The sequence below is a fragment of the Sceloporus occidentalis genome, unplaced genomic scaffold (assembly GCF_023333645.1).
Source record: "Sceloporus occidentalis isolate IW3139 unplaced genomic scaffold, rSceOcc1.0.p SCAF_34, whole genome shotgun sequence".
In the NCBI taxonomy this organism is placed as follows: domain Eukaryota; kingdom Metazoa; phylum Chordata; class Lepidosauria; order Squamata; family Phrynosomatidae; genus Sceloporus; species Sceloporus occidentalis.
In genome coordinates, this window is record NW_028317014.1 from 9,551,787 (window position 1) to 9,571,524 (window position 19,738).

Sequence of the window (19,738 nt, forward strand, 5' to 3'; positions counted from 1 at the left end):
CGCGTATACTTTCCCCGGCTGTCAGAGATCAGAGATCTCTGACAGTCGGGGAAGGTCTACGCGACGGACGCAGACAACCCCCGCTGCTAGCCACACCTCCTTCCGGCTGCAGCGGACGTTGTCTACGCGGATCGCGTAGACGTCAACCCGCTGCCCCGGCAATACAGCAGGAAGCACCGGTAAGTGTGTATGATGGGGGGGGGGGGTGAGACAGGAGGATCTATTTGAGGTCTGATTAGAAGACGACCCCGATTAGAAGACGAGGGGTATTTTTCAGAGCATTTGCTCTGAAAAAAACCTCGTCTTATAATCGAGCAAATACGGTAATTTATACATGTATTTTTTGTAAATGTTTTTTTTTTACTAAAAAATATGGTAGTTGTACGCACAATGGGGAGACGCATAATAAAGTTATCCTGTATGAGTTGTATGTAAATGTATTATTTCAGCACTGGAAACAGGGGTGGGCTGACCTGGTGGGGCAGGGAGGAGCAATTACCATCTAGGACAGTCTTTCTTCTCCAGAAGGGACCGGTTTGGTCCAATTGTGGAGTCATAGTTTAAGGCGTTACATAACACAGCGTTATATGATCCCGCAGTAGAATCATGGCCCCTCAGGACAGGCTTAGGCTCTGCAGACCTGTAAGGTGAGCGTGTGCGATAGAGTGACTGTGTGAGTGTTACTTCTTGCACGTGTTTATGTGTACATGTGTTTGTGTTAGTTACAGTGACGGGGAGATCCTGAAAGCCAGTTGACTTTACATGCCCCCCAAGCCGTTCTGTGCCAGTCTTTGCATGACTAGAGATCTCAAATATACAAAACACACATCACAGGAAATTTGTGGAAATCTGTCTTGAGTCATAAGTTAGTAGATGTATTACCACGGCATATGATTCACTGTCTCAGACCCCTATGTTTAATGTAAATTGGTGCAAAGACATCTGCTGACTAATAATAAATATCTTCTGATACAGTAGAGAACGTGGTCATGTCTGCCAAAGAAGGCAGCTCCCAATTAATTAAACAAGTGCTTCAACCATTTTCTTTTCTTTTATTGAAGCGTGAGGTGCAAGTGCTTTCATATGAAGGTGGAGGAAACAATGTTGAACTCCAAAGAAGCCACAGTGGATAACCAGATCCCAAATCTTCCTTTTGGGCATACTCTTCAAAGGTATATGCAACCCCTTCCTTCCCTTCAGAGCCAAAAAGTCGTCAGAAAGGTCTGCCTTCAAAAAGGTGTACAACTGAAGTCAAGGTATGGTCGGATCTGAGGACCTGCTGATGTCCTCACACATCTGGAGAAGTGACTGATAATCTGTGTAGGGGATGACCATGCCATCCTTGTAGTTTGAGCACTTTATTTGTCTCTGTCCAGTGTGCTGATACTCTCATGATACTCTCGTGATGCTGATTGCTCATTGTCATATTATGAAGCTTTGGAACCATCACCTACACAGCTTTAAGCTTTGTGCTTTTTTGCTTTTTTACAGAATTTGTTTCATAATTTTGAAAGGTTCATAGTTTTTTGTAAGAATATCTTATCTCAGTTCCCTTCCTCGTCCTTTCAAATACACTCCCTATATACAGTTTTCCTTCCGCATTTCCAGAGAATTGATGTTACATTACATTATTTTACTTTTTTTTACTTAGACATACTATGTCTGAAAATGTGTTTATTATGTGCATTTATGTAATATGAATTCTGCCAACATATCATATATTATATATTTATATACATATTTTAGGTTTTTTTTCTACGAGCTCATATTGTTTGCTGGGTATGAGCGTCAACAGTGTGCCTTTAAGCACCAAATACTACAATGTTTATTAAGTAAATTAAGTAAAAATACATTCCTTCTTCTAGGTTCCTTAATAAGCTGCCAAAAGTTATTGTAAACCTCTACCCAGGGGTAGGCAAAGTGTCTGTGGCAGAACACCGGTGTCTGTGACAGGGCTTGTGGAAGTTTTTGCTGCTTACGGGGCATTTAGTTAAATATCCTTTACATAGAATTTTGCCGCTTACGCCTATCACTACTACCTAGCCACATCTTCAGCGATAGCCTCACTTTGACCCTTGTAAATGTTAGGAGGTATCCACTGTTGTGTATTTGATCTTCCATCTGCACCAGAAGTATCCCTTTTTCCAGATCTCACATTATCTGGTCATACATAACAAATGTTCATTAACCCCTTAATGGCAAAGCCCGTTCATGTACGGGCTCAAAATGCATTGTTTTCAATGTGTTTAGGGACCGCCCATTGTCCTTAAGGGGTTAAGCTGACATGCAGCCAAGACAACAAGCTGACAAAAATAGTGACCTGGTCTCAGATCAGAAAGTATAGGCAGCCAAATGAGCAGCAACTATGGTTATAGAAAGGATTTCTGGCTACAGCTGATCGAGGGCTATACACGGCCACCATCTGCACGCACACAAGGTCGCGCGTCGCGTCTCATTCCGGTGTTTCACCTTTGCCATGACACCCGGATGTACCGGCTATATCATCTCATGTTACAGCCTGGACTTGCTTTCCATGACGCATTTCAAGTAATACTTCCAACCTGTCACGTTCTATCGAGATTAACTTAATTTAGATCGACAGGTTACTTCTGAGCTTTGACAATTTCAAAATGGTGATGCGCAAAAAGGTGAAAAATAATCAAACCCCCAACAGACAGAATTTAATAAAATGTTATGATAAATTAACAGTGTGGGACCTGCATATAAAATATGATAGAATGAAGCCATTGTTCTCGATACCATAGACTTAAGACAATAGTTTCAAGACATAGTCATCTGTACAAAGACTATGAGGAAAATTCATGAAGGTGCTGGTACAAGCACCAACAGACAGCTGACTAAAATTACTTTTAAAAAGCTGTCCAAAGAGATTTTCACTAATCTTTAATCCATCAGAATACTGTATATTGGAAACAAACAACAAACACAACTTTTATAGTATTCTAATGTATTGATGTAGAGTAGTGAATTATTAAAAAATTGGGATGGGGCAAATGTATTCCCCGTATATCTAATAAACATGTGTTTATTAGGTTCGTTGAGTTTTTAGTCACCTGTATCAGAAATCGACTTGGTTAGGATGCTCAGTGAGAAGGTTCTTTTCTTGAAGTCCATGTGTTCTAGAAGTCTTGGGAAGTTTTAAGACAATACTGGGGAGTTGCAACAGCGCTAACTGTATTGACCTGCCCTACAAAAGGCACCGGTCGAAAGGGTTATGTTCTGTAATAATGTGTATGATTTCTCTTCAAAGCCATATGCCCGGTAGATGTGTCATTTGGTTGACTGTAGCTGTCCAAGTCTAGGAGGAACAGTTCTTCTTTAGGATTCAATCCCTTCCGTCCTTCTTTCCCAGAGGTTCAGTATGTTTTCTGGGTATCGGGTGGCCAGCAGACATACAATTTTCACATATTGCTCACCAGCGCAGGTAAAATGCTGACCTGCAGTATGTGAAATGTAGAACTGAGTAACTGATTCCCATCCATGAGCTTATCCATTCCACCTACTGCATGGGGTGGCTCTTTACCTGCCCTGGTCAGAAATATGTGTAAATGAAATCTGCTCTGGAGAACATGGCCAACATAGTCACTCAAGTTGGGTGGGAGTGTATCGGTGTTCTACAGCCTAAGTTAAAAAGGGGTATAAGATATCAGGACACGTGTTTACCAATTAAATTAAATAAGTCAAATTCTTCTTTGTCTATAACTTACTTATTTATCTGTCTTCTATATTGTTTGCCAATAACTTGCTTAGCTATCAGTAGGTCACAAAGCACCATTAAATATCAATCATGCATTAAAACACACCACCTGAAGCAATTGTTATTTGGCTATTAGAAATGTTAGGATGTATGTCTGGGGTGTGGGTTATCACGATTAAAATAATCTCACAGCAAACTAATTTGACAGAATATATGGAAATTCAGATTTTAATGGAAGCTCGGGTGGGATTCTGTGTCCTTTGAATCCAATTTTAAGTGTAATCATAACATTGTAACTTCTTTGGTATTCATATTTGGTTCACGTTTCAAAGTTTTATGTCTGAATATTGCATACTTTAAAATAATTCATTGCTTTTAGTTAAAAGTAGTTTTTAAGATAATTTGTTCCCATGAGAAATCGAGACATTGTCAACTAATGTTTAGCTCTTCCTTCTTATTAGCGAGATGGAACGTTGCATCAGAAAATGAATCCTTAGAGTGTCTGTATATATAACTGTACTCTGGGAGTTCATAGTACCAAGCCATCGATCCCAACGGATTTGTGATTCATTTAATACTTCTTATGTGTCGCTAATTAAACCAGTCAGAAAATACCCAGGAGTCGCAAACCAAGAATGTTTTTTTTGCTGTGTTTTTTTTTTTTTGACCACCAAGTATAAAAAGGAGAGGAACACAGGAACGGCAGTGAAATATCTCAGGATACTAAGTATTCTTCTTGCTTGTTGCCTTTAGATTGGAATTCTTCTAAGACTTCTATGTGGGATCAGTTGATCTTCATACAACAAACACAAATGGCAAAGGAAACACACAAAACAAAGGACTGTAATCACTAGACTGGGGATCTTCAGGTGATCGGAGCTTTTTAGTTCATTGACTTCACGAGGATTATGACTGGTCTGTAAAAATTATTATTTTTTGTTTTATATAGCGCCATCAAATTCCGTAGCGCTGTACAATGGGTAGACAGGACATGAGTAGTATATAACATAACAAATTGACTTACAGAGACAACAGATGAGGAGGGCTCTGCTCAAAAGGAGTTTACAATCTAGAGGATGAGCTTTTCTTGCAAGGAGTGCTATCTCAGACCTTCTTGTAAAAGAAGAACCTCTTCACATCATTCTGCACAGTATATGTTGTCAGTGATCCTTGATTTGAGTATGCATTAAACACAGGCAGGTTTGTGCATCTTGCAGGACTAGTAGGACTGTTCCTCTTATATTGCTAGTGAAGCAAAAGAACCTTGCTCAGTGAATACTCCTAAAGAGCAAAGAGGAGTCATAAGTTGATGAAAGTACGGCAAGCCATGTGTGTTAAACCAAAATGACGGTGGAGCAGTGTCCATGAGTTCATCAAAAAAACTGTCCTTAACGTATTACGGCACCAAGAGCCCAAAGTTCTTGAACAGAGCATTTCTATAGCTGACCAAAACACTAAATTTCTTGGCACATAAAAGAACCATTTGCCCATTAACCTGTTTAATACAAGATCTAAGTGTCACAAACCAAAAAGACCTCGTAGATGACAATAGACCACCTTGGTTCAGGTTAATGGATGATGCGTCACCACAATCAAGAAATCAATTTAAAAGAAATCTTGATTTTATTTATTGTTTTTATTTTTTACACATTTACCAAATTAATTTAAAAAAAAAAACAAAAAAAAAAAACTCATCAGTCAGCATTTGCAACAAACCTATGGTGAAAATCAGTGTAACATTAAGTAGTTATTATGCAACAATGAAAATATTAAGATGTTTTTCAGGTGTATCCATAAACGATAAACTGCAAATGATCTCTGTTATTTTTCAAAGCTTAACGTTAAAAAAAAAAAACTAAGTCAGCATTTGGTAAATTTCAAACACCTCTTACAGATCTCCGTCAACCATTCAGTTACATTTATAACTCTTGTAGTCACCAAAAAATTGTCCAATTAATAACTTGGTGAAATTATTTCTAAGGCTATCGCTTTAGAAAGGAAAACACAATGCATCAGCTACAATTTACTTAAGCTATAAAAATTAAACAAACCATATTTGTTTTAGGCGTCTTTTTGTAGAAGGTGCTTTAGGAAAGAATTTTATTTTACAATGCCAAATCGTTCAATGTTTACAACAGAATCAAGAAGGGGCCACAAACCAGAGTAGCTAAATGCTCGCCCTGGTAGTTTAATGGTTTAGAAGAGCTAGCCATTCATTCCAACTATTGTTAATCTCTGAAACTATTCCGTACCTGTGTTTCAATCATTTAACACAATCTAACTACTCTGAAATGTAACCGTTTACTTTCCTCTACTATTAAGGACTGCAGTCCCCATTTTGAAAAGTAGTTCCACGTGAATCGAGTACACAGCAGGTATCGAGGAATAAAGCATCTCCGATCCACAAATTGATATACAGAAACCTGTTGGATAGAGGAAAAGACTGGAATCCCGAATCATCCCCTTCAGTGACACAAAATAATGTGCAGAATGCAATATATTGTAACATAACAGTGTGAATGTCACAAAATCAATACATCAAATACAAATGATTCCATATTGCGACACGTTCTCAGACTTTTTGACACCAATAATATTTTTTATTTGGTATTTTATAGTTTACAAAATAAAAAGTACAACAACAGTTGAACACAAATTGTCTGCACAAATTTCGGTACAAAAATATACACAAATAAAAAAAGGTAAATTACATTTAGCACTTAGAACATTTTCTGTATACTTAACCAACTCAGTTTTTTTTTTTGTTTTTTTTTTTAAAACAGTAGCTTTAAATGCAAATATTTGAAATGTGTTTCTAAATGACCCATTGAAACTTGTATCTTTTTAACTAAACAAATAGCGAAAGCCATAAATATAATTCGTTACACAGCAACATGTGTTATATTGGTCCCACTTTCACCAACACCAGAGAATATACTGACGGTTTTTGTATACAAAGTGATTCTGGTGAAAAGCTTCAAAATGTGCTCAGCAATCGGCATTGCAACCAATGGTATGGTCCAGTCACTAGAAATATACAGTATCTTTTGTTACTATGGCGATAAGACCAGTTTTGTACATAACCTCTATTACATCCATTGTGAATGGTGTGGAATCCTACAATAATAATGGTTCTCTTTGTTTAAGTTGAAACAGAACATGAAGAATAAAATGTCCACTGTACAAAGTAAAACATATATGAGGCACATAAAAATGCATGATGTATAATACTTTAGGACCATCTCTTTTCACTGCTCACCTTACATTGAAATATAGAACTTAGGCACAAAAGAAAAATCAAACAAATAAAGCAAACATACTAAAAATCAAACAAATAAAGCAAACATACTAAAAATGCAAACAAATAAAGACTACTAAAGCTGTAGATAACCTTCCGCAGGATTGTCCTTCTAGCTGTAGCATTACAGATTGCCTAAACCCTTCATAAGATCTCTACCACATACCATATTTCAGTCCTGGATGACACATTATAGAATGCCAAGTGTGTTAAAGCTGTCAAAATAAAAAAAAAAAAAAAAGATAAAATTAACCCCAAAGGGATATTTTCATACACAAGAAAAACAGAATCTCGAGGCTTTCGCCTCTGATATAGATCCAGGAAGCCAAAAATAAATAAGGAGATGTTTCCCCCCCGAGGAACACGAACATACGTTAATAAATTAAGGTCAGTACAGGCTAGTCTTCTTCATTATTCGAAGAAATTCTTGCTCGTTCACTTCCCCATCTCCATCCCTGTCAGCTTCATCGATCATCTCCTATGGAAATAAAATGAAGAGTAAAATAACAGTCATGGGAAAATTCAGCACGGGAAATTGCCATCATATTTGCGATATTCCTACACACAGAAAGAAGCGACGCCAGCTACGCCACGTTTGTCAGCAGCCCTCGTATAGATGTCTCTCTCCGGCTTATTAGTGACTGAAGTAAGGAGTCACAGCTGGGACGGTTACGCCATTATATACGGTGCTGTACATCACTAGACATTTGCCAGATGACGATAACTTGGAGGATACGGACAGATTTACTTTTAGGAGTGAATAAAGGTTATGTCTTAATGCATCATATCTTTTTCTGTGAGTTGCCCCTTCTCTTTGGAGATTATTTTTCTCCTTTAAAATGGACGTGTTGTGTTTTCATGGTTAATGCCAGCTGCATTTGCAACGTTTAACCCCTTGCAGCTTTTAGTGGGATCTCTGGGAGGTGTAGAGCATTCAGTGTGAGCGTCATTGTGGTTAATAGCGATCAGTGTATTGGGGTTTGCATTCATTTGGATGATTATGACGGTAATCAGTGGGGCGGAATGTGAATTAGTGGGTCGTGTCATAAAATGGTCCCCCCAAGAGGGGAATTCTTCCTGTAAAGCATAGGGTATTTCATGAAATTATATATATTATCCACATTGAAAAGCAAACCATAGCTGAAATGCATGGCTCAGCTAAATGAAAGAGCAGAAATGTATGACTTGTACCGATCCAATAAATGAGCAACAGCTACACATACTGTATATTAAGCGAGTAATAGGTCAAATCAACAGTATTTTTATAACAATCTGGCAAAACGGTTAACCTGATAGTACGAATACATCTATGATCATTTCTACATTTCATATATTATATTATTAATTAGAGACAAGTGATGATGGGAGACTGTATATTAAAAATAAGATGGATAAAAAGTTGAATCAAAATAATGAAAAAAATAAGACTGCTTCTTCTTCTTAGAACCATTTCTCAACATTCAAGATTTAGTGCTACTTTTGTAAAATTCACATAAATTTGAAGTTTGGATTAAATTTTAACTTTTTAACATGCAGCCTTTTAAAAGATGCAAATAACAAAAAAAAAATGTATAGAATTAAATAGTTCACAAAATTAACTTTATAAGTTCAGTTTATCGGTGAATTCTTGCAAATAAAATGACCAAACCTGTAGCTCTTCATCAGTGAGGTTTTCACCGAGTTCTTTGGCAACCCGTTTCAGATTTTTAAATGATATCTTTCCTGTTTCATCATCATCAAATAATCGAAAAGCCTTCATTATTTCCTCTTTTGAATCTTTCTCTGCCTGAACAATGAAAAGAAATTATTTTGGTATTTCTAGGAAAAACATTACAGAATAAACATCAAGTGAATGCTATTTTTTTTGTCAAGAAGGGATGTCCTAAACAAACACAAGAGAGGAGGTCAGTAGTGATATCCCTGTAAGCTTAATATCCATAATCCTCACATCGATCTACTGAAATTCTAAAAAGATAAATTTTTAATTTTAGCGCGGACTCACAAATAAAGGTTACAAGTCCTGTTTATATTCATGCACAACACAAGCCACTAAAACGCTACAACCAAAATAAAAAAATGACAAATAGTTGTGTTTAATGTAAGAGTAATTCAGATATCCTCTTTCAAAGTAACATTCTGATGGGTAGAACAGAAACATGCTAATAAGGAACACTTTCTTTTTGTTACACTTAATCTTTACTGCCAATTCCTGCTCCAGTAGAATATAGCTCACTCCACAAAGTAAGAAACATCTGTACATCAGTGAAGAAATATTAATAAGATAATAATAACAAATCACTAAGTCTTGAACCATACTTGACACAATAAATATACTGTAACTCTGCCATCTAGTGGTGGAATCGGAGATCACTTGTGTGCACTGTGCTGTACCCCAGTGACAGTCTGTACGATGAACCATGTTGCTTTTCCGGAGGGTTGAGAGCACATATGAGCAGAGAATACTAGAGCAGACTCTTGAATTCACATTACCCTCTTCAGGTAAGCCAATGGATGTTGCCTATATTATTTATTTGTGCACATATTATAGTGCGAGAATTGGAATTATTTCTCCGTCGCCAATATGTGGACCTGGCAAACGGCTAATTTCAGGGGAGAAAGAAAAAACACCAGCCAGCAAATAGAAACAATCTATTCTTTCTTTTCGCATGGCACATTCTCAAACCTTTCTGGGAGAAACATCAAATGAAGCAGACTTCTGCTTACCATCTTCTGTGTCATGGCAGACATGAAATCACTAAAGCTGATTTTTCCAGTGCCCTCTTTGTCGATATCAGCAATCATCTTCTTGATTTCCTCCTTCTTGGGTTCGAATCCAAGAGCTCGCATGGCGACCTGCAAACCGTTTGAAAATAAGCTTATGAGTACAATGCGGTTCAAATAACCCGTGTCACATACGGTATCTTACACATATATGCTTCACATAAACCTTAGCTATAAAAGGGCAAAATCACTGATTTACTTAGATATCAAAGGGCAAATCGATTGTTCTTTTTTAACAGGGGCTGCTGTGAGATACATCACGCAGTCAAAGGAAACTTTCTCCCTGAAATCATGTAGGGCTTCTGAAAGTTCTCCCAAAGTACGAGATGCGGTTACTTTCATATATTTCATTTGGAATACTCTGTCCGGTTCTAAAGAAACTGTACGTGCCCTCACTAACAAAACATACCAGAAAACGCTTACTACGTACACTCTAGAATAGCAACGCAAGAAGGAAGATTTTTTTGGAAATAAGAAAAGGAGTACAAGAACTAAGGGTAGTAGATACCTGGAACAGACTTCCAGTGGAAGAATCACAGGCAAACGCTGTAAAGGAATTCAATAAGGACTGAGGTGTCCATAAAGTAATCCTAAAAAATTAATCAGCAGACATTGATTCAAAAAGGGCAGACTAGCACCGGGTCCTACACCGGTCCCTTTGAGTTCCTCATAGCGGATTACCTTTAGCTCCTTGACATCTATGGTCCCAGTGCCATCTGTATCAAACAGGTCAAAGGCCTCTCGGATCTCCTGCTTCTGCTCTTCAGTAAGCTCAGGTTTTGGACCCGTCTTCTTTCGCTGAGTAGTTACTCCCACTGAAGGCTTCTTGTAGTTAGCGGCCTAAATGTAGTGAATAAAAATAGATATCAGATTTGTGTAGTCGTCACTGCAACCTTTTATTGCCCCTGTAATATTCTGTCATTTAGTACATGGCTAATGTTTAAGGCTAATAAGACAGGGCTCACAGATATGAAGAGCATCACTGAGAATGTGTTTAGGACTCGCTTTGCGCTATTCTTCTTTGGAATCGCTCAGCCGAAAAGCGTCTTACGCAAGATCAAATACAAGGGAAATGTAGCCCCCACCTGTAAGAAATGTTCCATAGGATCAAGTGCTATCCACAATATCAGACGGTACAAGAACAGAGAAAAAGCGTACATTATAATCCTTATAGTTATTAAAGCGACACTCCAGCCATCGTATACACGGTAACACATGTTATGGCCGCCACCTGACATCATACGGTTTCCTTGCATCCGAGTGCAGAGGATCCGAGGCAGAATCCGCTCGATCTTGCAGGGGATGAGTTCAGCTGAGCGCACTCCCTGCTTACCTTTGCTTCAACAAACGGGGTCAATAAGCTGCTGGGCCGGCATCCACAGAAAATGACCGACTACCCCTGGCAGCCAAAACTGGCGTGAAACTCCACCGAAAATAATGTACGAGGTCTGTTAACATCTTTATTTAACATTCCGGTTTTATGCAAATTAGCTAGATATTTGAGCAACTATTTATTCACTTCCCGTCATTCTCCGAGGAAGATATTCCGGCTCAGCCTCCAGCTCAGCTTGTGAGGAAGATGGTGCCGACGTTCGGTGCTGAGGAGGGAGCTCCCGCCGGCTCATCCGCAGCCTGCCTGCCGAGGGACTATTTTTCCTATAGACCCTCTAGAAGAAAAGCACTGATCGTATCCCACTCACACACCCCGCACCCACAATCACAACACCGCCTAATTCACCAAGTCTGTTTTACGCAAACCGCGCTTACTAATGTATGAATGTAACACCTTATTACGGATCCTCTATTTTTATTTTATGTGGTATTTGTGCTGAAATGAAATATTTTCTCAATAAAAAGGGTGCTAATCCGGTATAAATCCCTTTAATATTCCTCATTATATCACGAAGCTCTGAATATACCGGTAATTCCCGCTAACCCTAACAGCAAGTAAAAGGGGATAACAACTCCAATGACTTTCAGCCAGCAGCTCAGAAGAAAGTGGCTTCCAACAGCATAGTGAGTCCCTATTTCTTGGTGCATAACAACCTTAATTAGCTGCCCGTGTTTAGTAAATGTCAGGGACCTAGAAAAAACAGAGCCCAGTGGAAGATGAAGGAAAAAAGGCGCCTATCGTGACTAACAAGATGCCGGTAAATGCATCATATGCGATAAAATGAAAATTAACACCTTATCACCGACTCTCAATGTAACGTCAGAGCACAAGGAAGTCTCCGTACACTCACCATATTTACAATGTGAAACTGTAACCCGATTATCGCCACTACTACCGTCCGTGGCTCAGGACAGGCCTCTGCTGTCTAGCCAATAGGAACACAGCAAACTATATGAAACGTTCTGATAGGTGAGCTGTCAAACAGCTAGCCAATAAAAACACTCACACAAAATACGAAATCTTATCAAGAACGAGGTTTGGAACGCACTGTAAGGCCTTGTTTATGAGGGCGCAACTTTTTGACGTCAGGAAACGGTTGCCACGGGCAACGCTTTTTGTTCTTCCTATTGGTTTGTGCCCGGCGAGGTCGACCAATTGCGTGCTGGCGCCCGTGCTCTGCTGATTCTCAGCCCATTGCTGGTGATATTATCTGGGGATCGGTGGGTGAATGACCACTGACTGTACGAGCCGGCCTTCTGCAGGGTGAGGTAAGTAATCATTTCCCCGGGAGAGGAAGTCCATTAGCAGCCAAGGAGTGTGAGCATAAAAGCGGAGAAGCTTTAACGGAGGGGACTGTCAGGACATCGCTTCCTGCAAACAAACCCCTCTCGTCCTACTGCAGGCTCCGGCATGGAAATAGTTAAAATACTTTCATACATGAGAAATAAAGTAACAGTTTATACAGACTATATATATGTATATATATATATATATATATATATACACATATACATACACACAGGGAATTTAAACATGTATGTGATAGACATGAAGCTTACTTCTCCATACATTCAGAGGGTCAGAACTAGAACTGACAGAATAAGACATACCAATACTTGGGTGAAAGAGCGCCCTGGCTTGCAGGCTTACAATCTAGAGTGTTTAGCATTTGATTGGAACGAGTCTGGCTGAGTTATATCCATCAAAACGTACAGTATAGAAACCCAGGAGAACACAGAAAGGTTCCAGTCGGTGTGTAAATACTGCCTGAACAACGGGTTACTGTAGGCACCCTAGCGGCTGTTTGTGTAACTGCAGATGGTAGGTGCTTCCAAATCTGTTATAAGACGTGCTGCTTCTGTTATATACGGGTATTTCTTCCCTGGCTACAAACACCAATTCATTTGTTTTAATATCCATCTCTGTGTTTCTGGCCCCTTTCCCATATTTACTAAGAAGAGGTCATGAATGTGTGACCTGAGTGCCTACTGTGTAATGTTCTTTATTAATATAGTTAATATCGACCATAAGGCCTGCATATACTGTGTCGCATGTCCGGCTAGACCTGGCAGCCGTTGCGCTTTAACCTTTGCACCGCCGGCTCTCCTCCTGCATCTCCGTGGCAGTCAGTCCGTGAACCTTCCTACGCGGTATTTCATGGAATGCCTTTGTGTGAATGGCTGACAGTTCTTATCTCTAATTTTTCAGACACAGATTTTATCTTGAAACGTTCCCAACATGACAACGAGATTGCGACCAGTGAGTTCACCCTCCCAAGCAGTAAAAATACTTGTTGGAATTTATTAATGTTTCACACAGATATTATATGGAAATGATCGCGTCTTGTGTTCAGAGGGCCATCAGATGATTCCACGTTCATTGTTTTGGTCATCAGAATGTAGATAAAGAAGAAAACTCATAGGCTTGCTGGTATGATGTGACGATAGTCGGGTTAACGTGGACTCGAGGATCTACGCAGCAGAAGAGACAAAAAACACAAACTTTCAACCTTTCTGTCCATTTTTCCTTTTTTTTTTTTTTTAAGAAATATTTTGTTGATATTGTCTTAATTGACTAGGAATAGAGCCCTCAGGCATGCCAATAGTTAAATGTTTAATGTTTCCTTACTTTTATACTCTTAATTCCACGGTGTGAACTTTTCTCGCACTTCATTGTGCTCCAGGCCAGCAAGAAATGCACCGTGATCGGCGGCAGCGGCTTTCTGGGGCAGCACATGGTGGAGCGTCTGCTGGATAAAGGATATTCCGTCAATGTGTTTGACGTCCGGAAAGGATTTGAGAACGAGCGTGCGCAGTTCTTCATCGGTGATCTCTGCCGCAAACAGGTGAGCACAACGGAGTTTTGTCTGAACAGTTTAACTATTTATTTATTTATTTTAAGACCAAATTCTGTTTTTCTTGACTGCCGCCCCCTTGTTACAAAGGTATTTTGTATTAACCCCTTCACGACAGTGGATTTAAGGACAACCCGTTGTCTTTAAGGGGTTAAACTTTCCCATGTTTCTCTTGTTTTCCCATTGGCTCGTAAAGTGTGTTTTATGAATTAAAGTAAAATGTTATGGAAATTGTTTACTTTATCAAGGTGTACGAAGTGTTCTGAATTTTTTGACTTCTGCTTTTTCTTTGTCAGGATTTGTTACCGGCGTTACAAGGCGTGAATGTCGTGTTTCACTGCGCATCGCCGGCCCCTTCCAGCGACAACAAAGAATTGTTTTACAGAGTCAACTTTACCGGAACAAGGACAGTCATTGAAGCCTGCAAAGAAGCTGGCGTTCAGGTAATCTAAACATCTGGGGACTTGTCGCCTGTCGTGCTTCTGCAACTAGCTCAGCAGTTAATAGTCATATTAAATCTGCCTATAGCTTGTACTTTTTTCAGTTTGATCATAAAGTTTGCCTTGAGGAAGCTGAATTATTTTGCGTGAATCGGCTACTCAATGAGGATATAACCAACAGGCATCATTTCACTAACCGCCCATCACAAATTCTGCCAACCACTAAGACAGACTACATATAATGTGAAGAGAAGGTCCAGAATCTGTGAGCAGATTGGAAAGAAGGCTAGCTTTACATTACATTTCTTTCCAGAGCTCCAGCAGATTCCATGCTGCTGTTATAATTGGATACAGCGGATGTATTTAACAAAGGAGATTGTCAGGAACATTGACGTGTTACATGGATACATACTGGTACAGAAGGACAAGAGGGCCCTGTTCTTGTGAGCTTACAATCTATTAGGCAGTTGCTGGGGTTTTCTCAGGTCATTGGAGTTGTCTTCAGGATCTCCTCATTTTAGCATAAATGCTGGACTCAAGTGAGAAGCAGAGTCTGCAATACGATGGGTTATGCTACTCTTCCTCCTTTATTGTGTCCGCCTTCCTCTGTCTAATTAGTAGTGTAGACCACAACTCCCATCATCCTTAGGTAATTTTGGCTGGCAGAAGGGTGCTAGAGAATCGTGGGATTTGTAGTTCCCAAACAGCTGGAGAGATACATATTTGCAACCCCTGGTCAATAGTATGGGTCTGTTTTTATATTTGGACCAGATTATTCAGAATGAAAATGCCATATTTTATTTTGATGGGGTGGGGAAGCTGCATTAATGGAATATATTAATAAATACCCTTTAATTATACTTCATTCTCTTTACATCTTTATCTTCTTTGTAGCTCGTTGCCTTGGGCTGCTTAGCATGCAGTATTATAAACCACCACTAGGGGGATACTTAAACTTTTGTACTTGGTCTTTCGTTCTTCCCGTGACCTTTCTTTTAATTGTCAGGCCAGCGATCATTTATTCTGAAGAATCCCATTGTAATCTTATTCTTATACCTCTATTTAATGCAAGTTTGTATGGCTCCTGTATGCCGTTAATGTACTGCGCTCAAATCACAATAAAGAGCTGGACTCATAAGTAATTATATATGGACTCGTATGTCATAAGTAATTGAATAGCAAATGATGCATTAATCTGGGCTAAAATATATGGTTTGGTTTTTAAATCTGTTTGTTTTCATTTCAATCTACAAGTGGATTTGCACTCGGATATCTGTGATAGATGTATTTCCAGCATTAAATCCTGCCCGGTATGTCCCAAATTGCAGCAATTTCCCAATTTGTTCTCGGGTGGTTACATCATTGTTTAAGAACTTTAAATCCACGTCCTTTATGATATTATGTATTTGCTGTCCAACTCCAGGTGCTTAGTTTTTTATTATTTTTAGATTACAACTCTCATAATCCTAAAACACTCTCCGACTATATAGTTTGCAGACTCAGAAAGGGACTTGTTGGACGGCCAAAATAGTGCTGGGATCAAGTCTTTTCGTTTTAACGAAACGTTTCCAGGAACCCGCATTTAAATATTTGAGGGTTTTCTCTCCAAATAAAACCCATTTTGAAATGGCTGGGTGATGAAGCAGAAAGCACTGGGACTGCATGTCGTTTCAGAGCCACCTCTGGGTGGAGGGAGCTGGGAGTTTCCCTCTAAAGTCACATCTAAAGGTGTGGAGGTGATTAAAAAAGTTAAAGGTAGGGCCGTATGTGGCAAGCTGCTCGCTCGAGAATATAATATAACTTTGGTGTTTGGTGTTTTTCCTGTGTTGGCGTATAAGAGCGGACAGATCTCCAGGATCCATGTGCCGCTAACAGCCCAAATGTTAATAGAAACCAGATCCGAATTAAGTGATATTGTGATTAGTGCGTCGGCGAACTAGGTTTAAAGTAATAATTGTTTTTTTTGTTTTTTTTACCTGGCGCATGGGTAGATCAGCTCAATGGGAATTAGTAGCCCATGGTAAATAAGAGATTTACTTGAAATCTGGTATGCTACGACCTGTCATGGTGAAATCCGAGGAAGTTGGCAGATGCCTTGTTAAGAGCCTTTAATGAATGTCATTAGCATTTTTTTTCCAGCGACAGGCGACTCTGTCTCACCCTCTGCTTTGTCAGGCGTGTTTCGGATTATTTCTCATCTGAATTCTGACAAGTCCAGGTTCACGCCTCGAGCACCCACCCTGCTCTTCCTGACAAGTCTGCACACAGCTACTCTACAGCGAGGCGTGCTGCCCAGAAGCCGAGCGCTTTATTGCACGTTTCTTCTCGATAATAAGCAAAGATTAATAATGGGGGATGGAACTTCAAAAGTCCATCATCTGAAATCACTAATCCAACCCTTTTTAAGACTTTATTCCTATTAAAACTGGTTTGGAATGTGTTTCTTCCTGTATATTCTCTTCAGCAGGCACAATGCATCGTTTAAAGGCATTAGGAAGATTCTGAAAGACAAGGATCTAGCGTGATAACTTTCAGAGCTTAGAGACTACATTTACATCACAAACTTACTGGGTAGAAGATGTGATAAAATGTAAACAAAAATATCTATCACTTTTTTTTTTTTAATTATTATTCTCTTTCCAGAAACTAGTACTTACAAGCAGCGCCAGTGTCATCTTTGAAGGCACAGACATTAAGAATGGGACAGAGGACCTTCCTTATGCCAGTCAACCCATTGATTATTATACAGAGACTAAGATCCTTCAAGAGAAGGTGAGGCTGATTCTTCTCCATAGAAGTATACTTTGTCTGGATTGCAGGTTTTGTGACCTCACAGATTATAACAACCTAAAATACTAATGTTTTTTGGGGTTCTACTACAGGAGGTTCTAAGCGCTAATGATCCAGCAAATAACTTTTTAACTGTTGCTATCCGGCCTCATGGGATATTTGGACCAAGAGACCCACAGCTCGTTCCTATACTTGTGGAGACGGCTAAAAGTGGGAAGATGAAATTCATGATTGGGTAAGTGCTGCTGCCTTCATGTTCTAGATGTTTACCAAGTGTCTGTTCTGTGGTTTGTATGCATTGTCCCTGATACATAGTTACGTCAAACTCATAGAAAGCCAAAACCAAGCACGATTCTGCCTGTGTTATCAAATATGTACCATGTATCCAGAAAGACGGAAGTGTCCGTTATCCTTGACGTCTGAGACTGGTTGCCTTGAGTTTAGAAATAATCTTATTTCGTAGGCGCAAAACACATGTTTGAGAGCAGTGAGTAGGGAACTGGCACATTAGGGCTTCTTGTCCCAACCAGCACTGCTTTAACGTAAGTACCCCTGATATTAACTTATTTCCAGATTAATAAATCAGTGCTTGTATTTCCTGTGAAATACTGTTGGTGTCTGAAATAAAGCAGTCAATGAAGTACCTTTTGTATTCTATAAATTGAAGGTCAGTAGAGCACACAAAGATGAGTAGGCCAAGATGGAATAATAACATTACAATGAACACTGCAGAGCAGCCCTTCTGTCCAATGTGAAATACTAACATTGCTTTTTCTTTCTCTCCAACAGAAATGGGAAGAATTTAGTAGACTTCACGTTTGTGGAAAATGTGGTCCATGGACACATTCTGGCAGCAGAACACCTCCAGAAAGACTCGCGGCTGTGCGGAAAGGTAGATTTCATATCTGTTGGGATGTAGAGTTATGAAGTTGTTATCTTTATTAGTTACAGAAGCATGTATCTTAAATAACAATATGCAGACCTACACATATCTATATTCAAAGTTTTAAAAGTACTTCTATTTGTTGATTCAGAAGTATTTAAAGTTTTATATTAAAATATAAATATTTCTTGGTGCCAAAGAAACATCTGAACTGTTTTAATACTGCATTATTTATCTTTAGTTGGCTTGATTATCTTTTTTTTTTTTTTCTCTCTCATACTATAGGCCTATCACATCACAAATGACGAGCCAATCCCATTCTGGACGTTCTTGTCCCGCATCCTAGTTGGTCTGAACTATGATGCACCCAAGTATCGCATTCCTTACTGGTTGGCTTATTACCTTGCCTTTTTTGTGTCGCTCTTGGTGTTACTAATAAGTCCTCTGGTTAAAGTCAAGCCAACATTTACTCCCATGAGGGTTGCCCTGGCCGGGACCTACCACTACTACAGCTGCGAGAGAGCCAAAAAAGACATGGGTTACAAGCCAGTAGTCAGCCTAGACCAAGCGATAGAGAGGACCGTCCAAAGTTACTCCCATCTAAGAAAAACATCTTAAACGATACGGCACATTCCGATTTAAGTCTTATGGAACCAGTGTCTCAAAAAAAAAAAAGCAGGGACAAAAGACTTTTTAGGATGGCTCTTTATTGTTTTCTTTTAGCTAAGTGACACTTTAATGACAGCAACTGTTAATTTATGTTGTGGGGGCATTCTGGAACATCACTAAACCAGTGCTATCGCTGTTAATAAATTGCTTTACTACAAAACATCATAGGTCTTTTCTTTATGAAAAATTAATTTTGGGTACTACGTTGGTATGTTTCCGTAATTGTGGAACTTAAACTAATATGTATTGGAGATGTAGAAGAAATCTATGTATAGGAAACTCTTATCTACACCAATGAGGCATTTATCTGAATATTGACTTTGTTTGCAAGAGATATTTATTATTTAGGGCTCCCACAATGTATATACTAGCTGTTGGGATACAGAGTGGAAGTGAGATCCAGGACTGCAATCCATTGCTGCGTCGATTGCTGCCCTGTGAGGCTGTGATGCGGCTTTTATGAATATAATTTAAAGATCTATACAATGTCATCGTTACAATGGGTAAACAGGACATACAGTACAGAGTAGTGCATCACATAACAGTTTGGGCAGAAACAAAAGAGCCCCTGCACATTCCCATTATGTTATAACAGTGCCTTCTCTAGCAGTCTCTACTGTTAGACTGCCAGGGCATTGTGCAACCAGATTCTTTTCTTTGTGCCATCTAAGGATATACTTGGTTATGCTGTTGATATATTCTGAGCTGCATCATCGTATGTTTTGTATAATATGTACGCTCTGTCTTTGAATATACCAAACATTAGCCTTACTTGAACGTCTTGGACTTTAGGCTAAGATCAAGTATGGTTGAACAGATGGAAACACATGGAGCTCTGGCCTTATGGCTGAGGAGGCAAGAAGGCCAAAGTTCTCTATGGACCCCAGTAAATGGTGTACGTCAAAAGATGTT

The 19,738-nt window shown here is 39.2% G+C and overlaps 2 protein-coding genes across 2 annotated transcripts; one reads left to right on the forward strand and one right to left on the reverse strand.

Annotated features, from left to right (window-relative positions):
- Positions 1–7,404: 7,404 nt before the first annotated feature.
- LOC149298240 (centrin-1) lies at positions 7,405–13,110 on the reverse strand. Its single transcript, XM_089487679.1, has 5 exons — positions 13,060–13,110; positions 10,479–10,637; positions 9,741–9,869; positions 8,665–8,802; positions 7,405–7,494 (listed from the first exon to the last, which is right to left on the reverse strand). The coding sequence occupies exons 1-5, from the start codon at positions 13,108–13,110 to the stop codon at positions 7,405–7,407; spliced, it is 567 nt and encodes a 188-aa protein (XP_089343805.1).
- LOC149298241 (sterol-4-alpha-carboxylate 3-dehydrogenase, decarboxylating-like) lies at positions 7,433–18,775 on the forward strand. The gene is made up of 9 exons (XM_089487612.1): positions 7,433–7,525; positions 10,945–10,958; positions 13,401–13,449; positions 13,874–14,035; positions 14,341–14,487; positions 17,128–17,256; positions 17,367–17,509; positions 18,064–18,166; positions 18,443–18,775. The coding sequence occupies exons 3-9, from the start codon at positions 13,429–13,431 to the stop codon at positions 18,773–18,775; spliced, it is 1,038 nt and encodes a 345-aa protein (XP_089343738.1). The 5' UTR covers positions 7,433–7,525; positions 10,945–10,958; positions 13,401–13,428.
- The last annotated feature ends 963 nt before the right edge of the window (positions 18,776–19,738 follow it).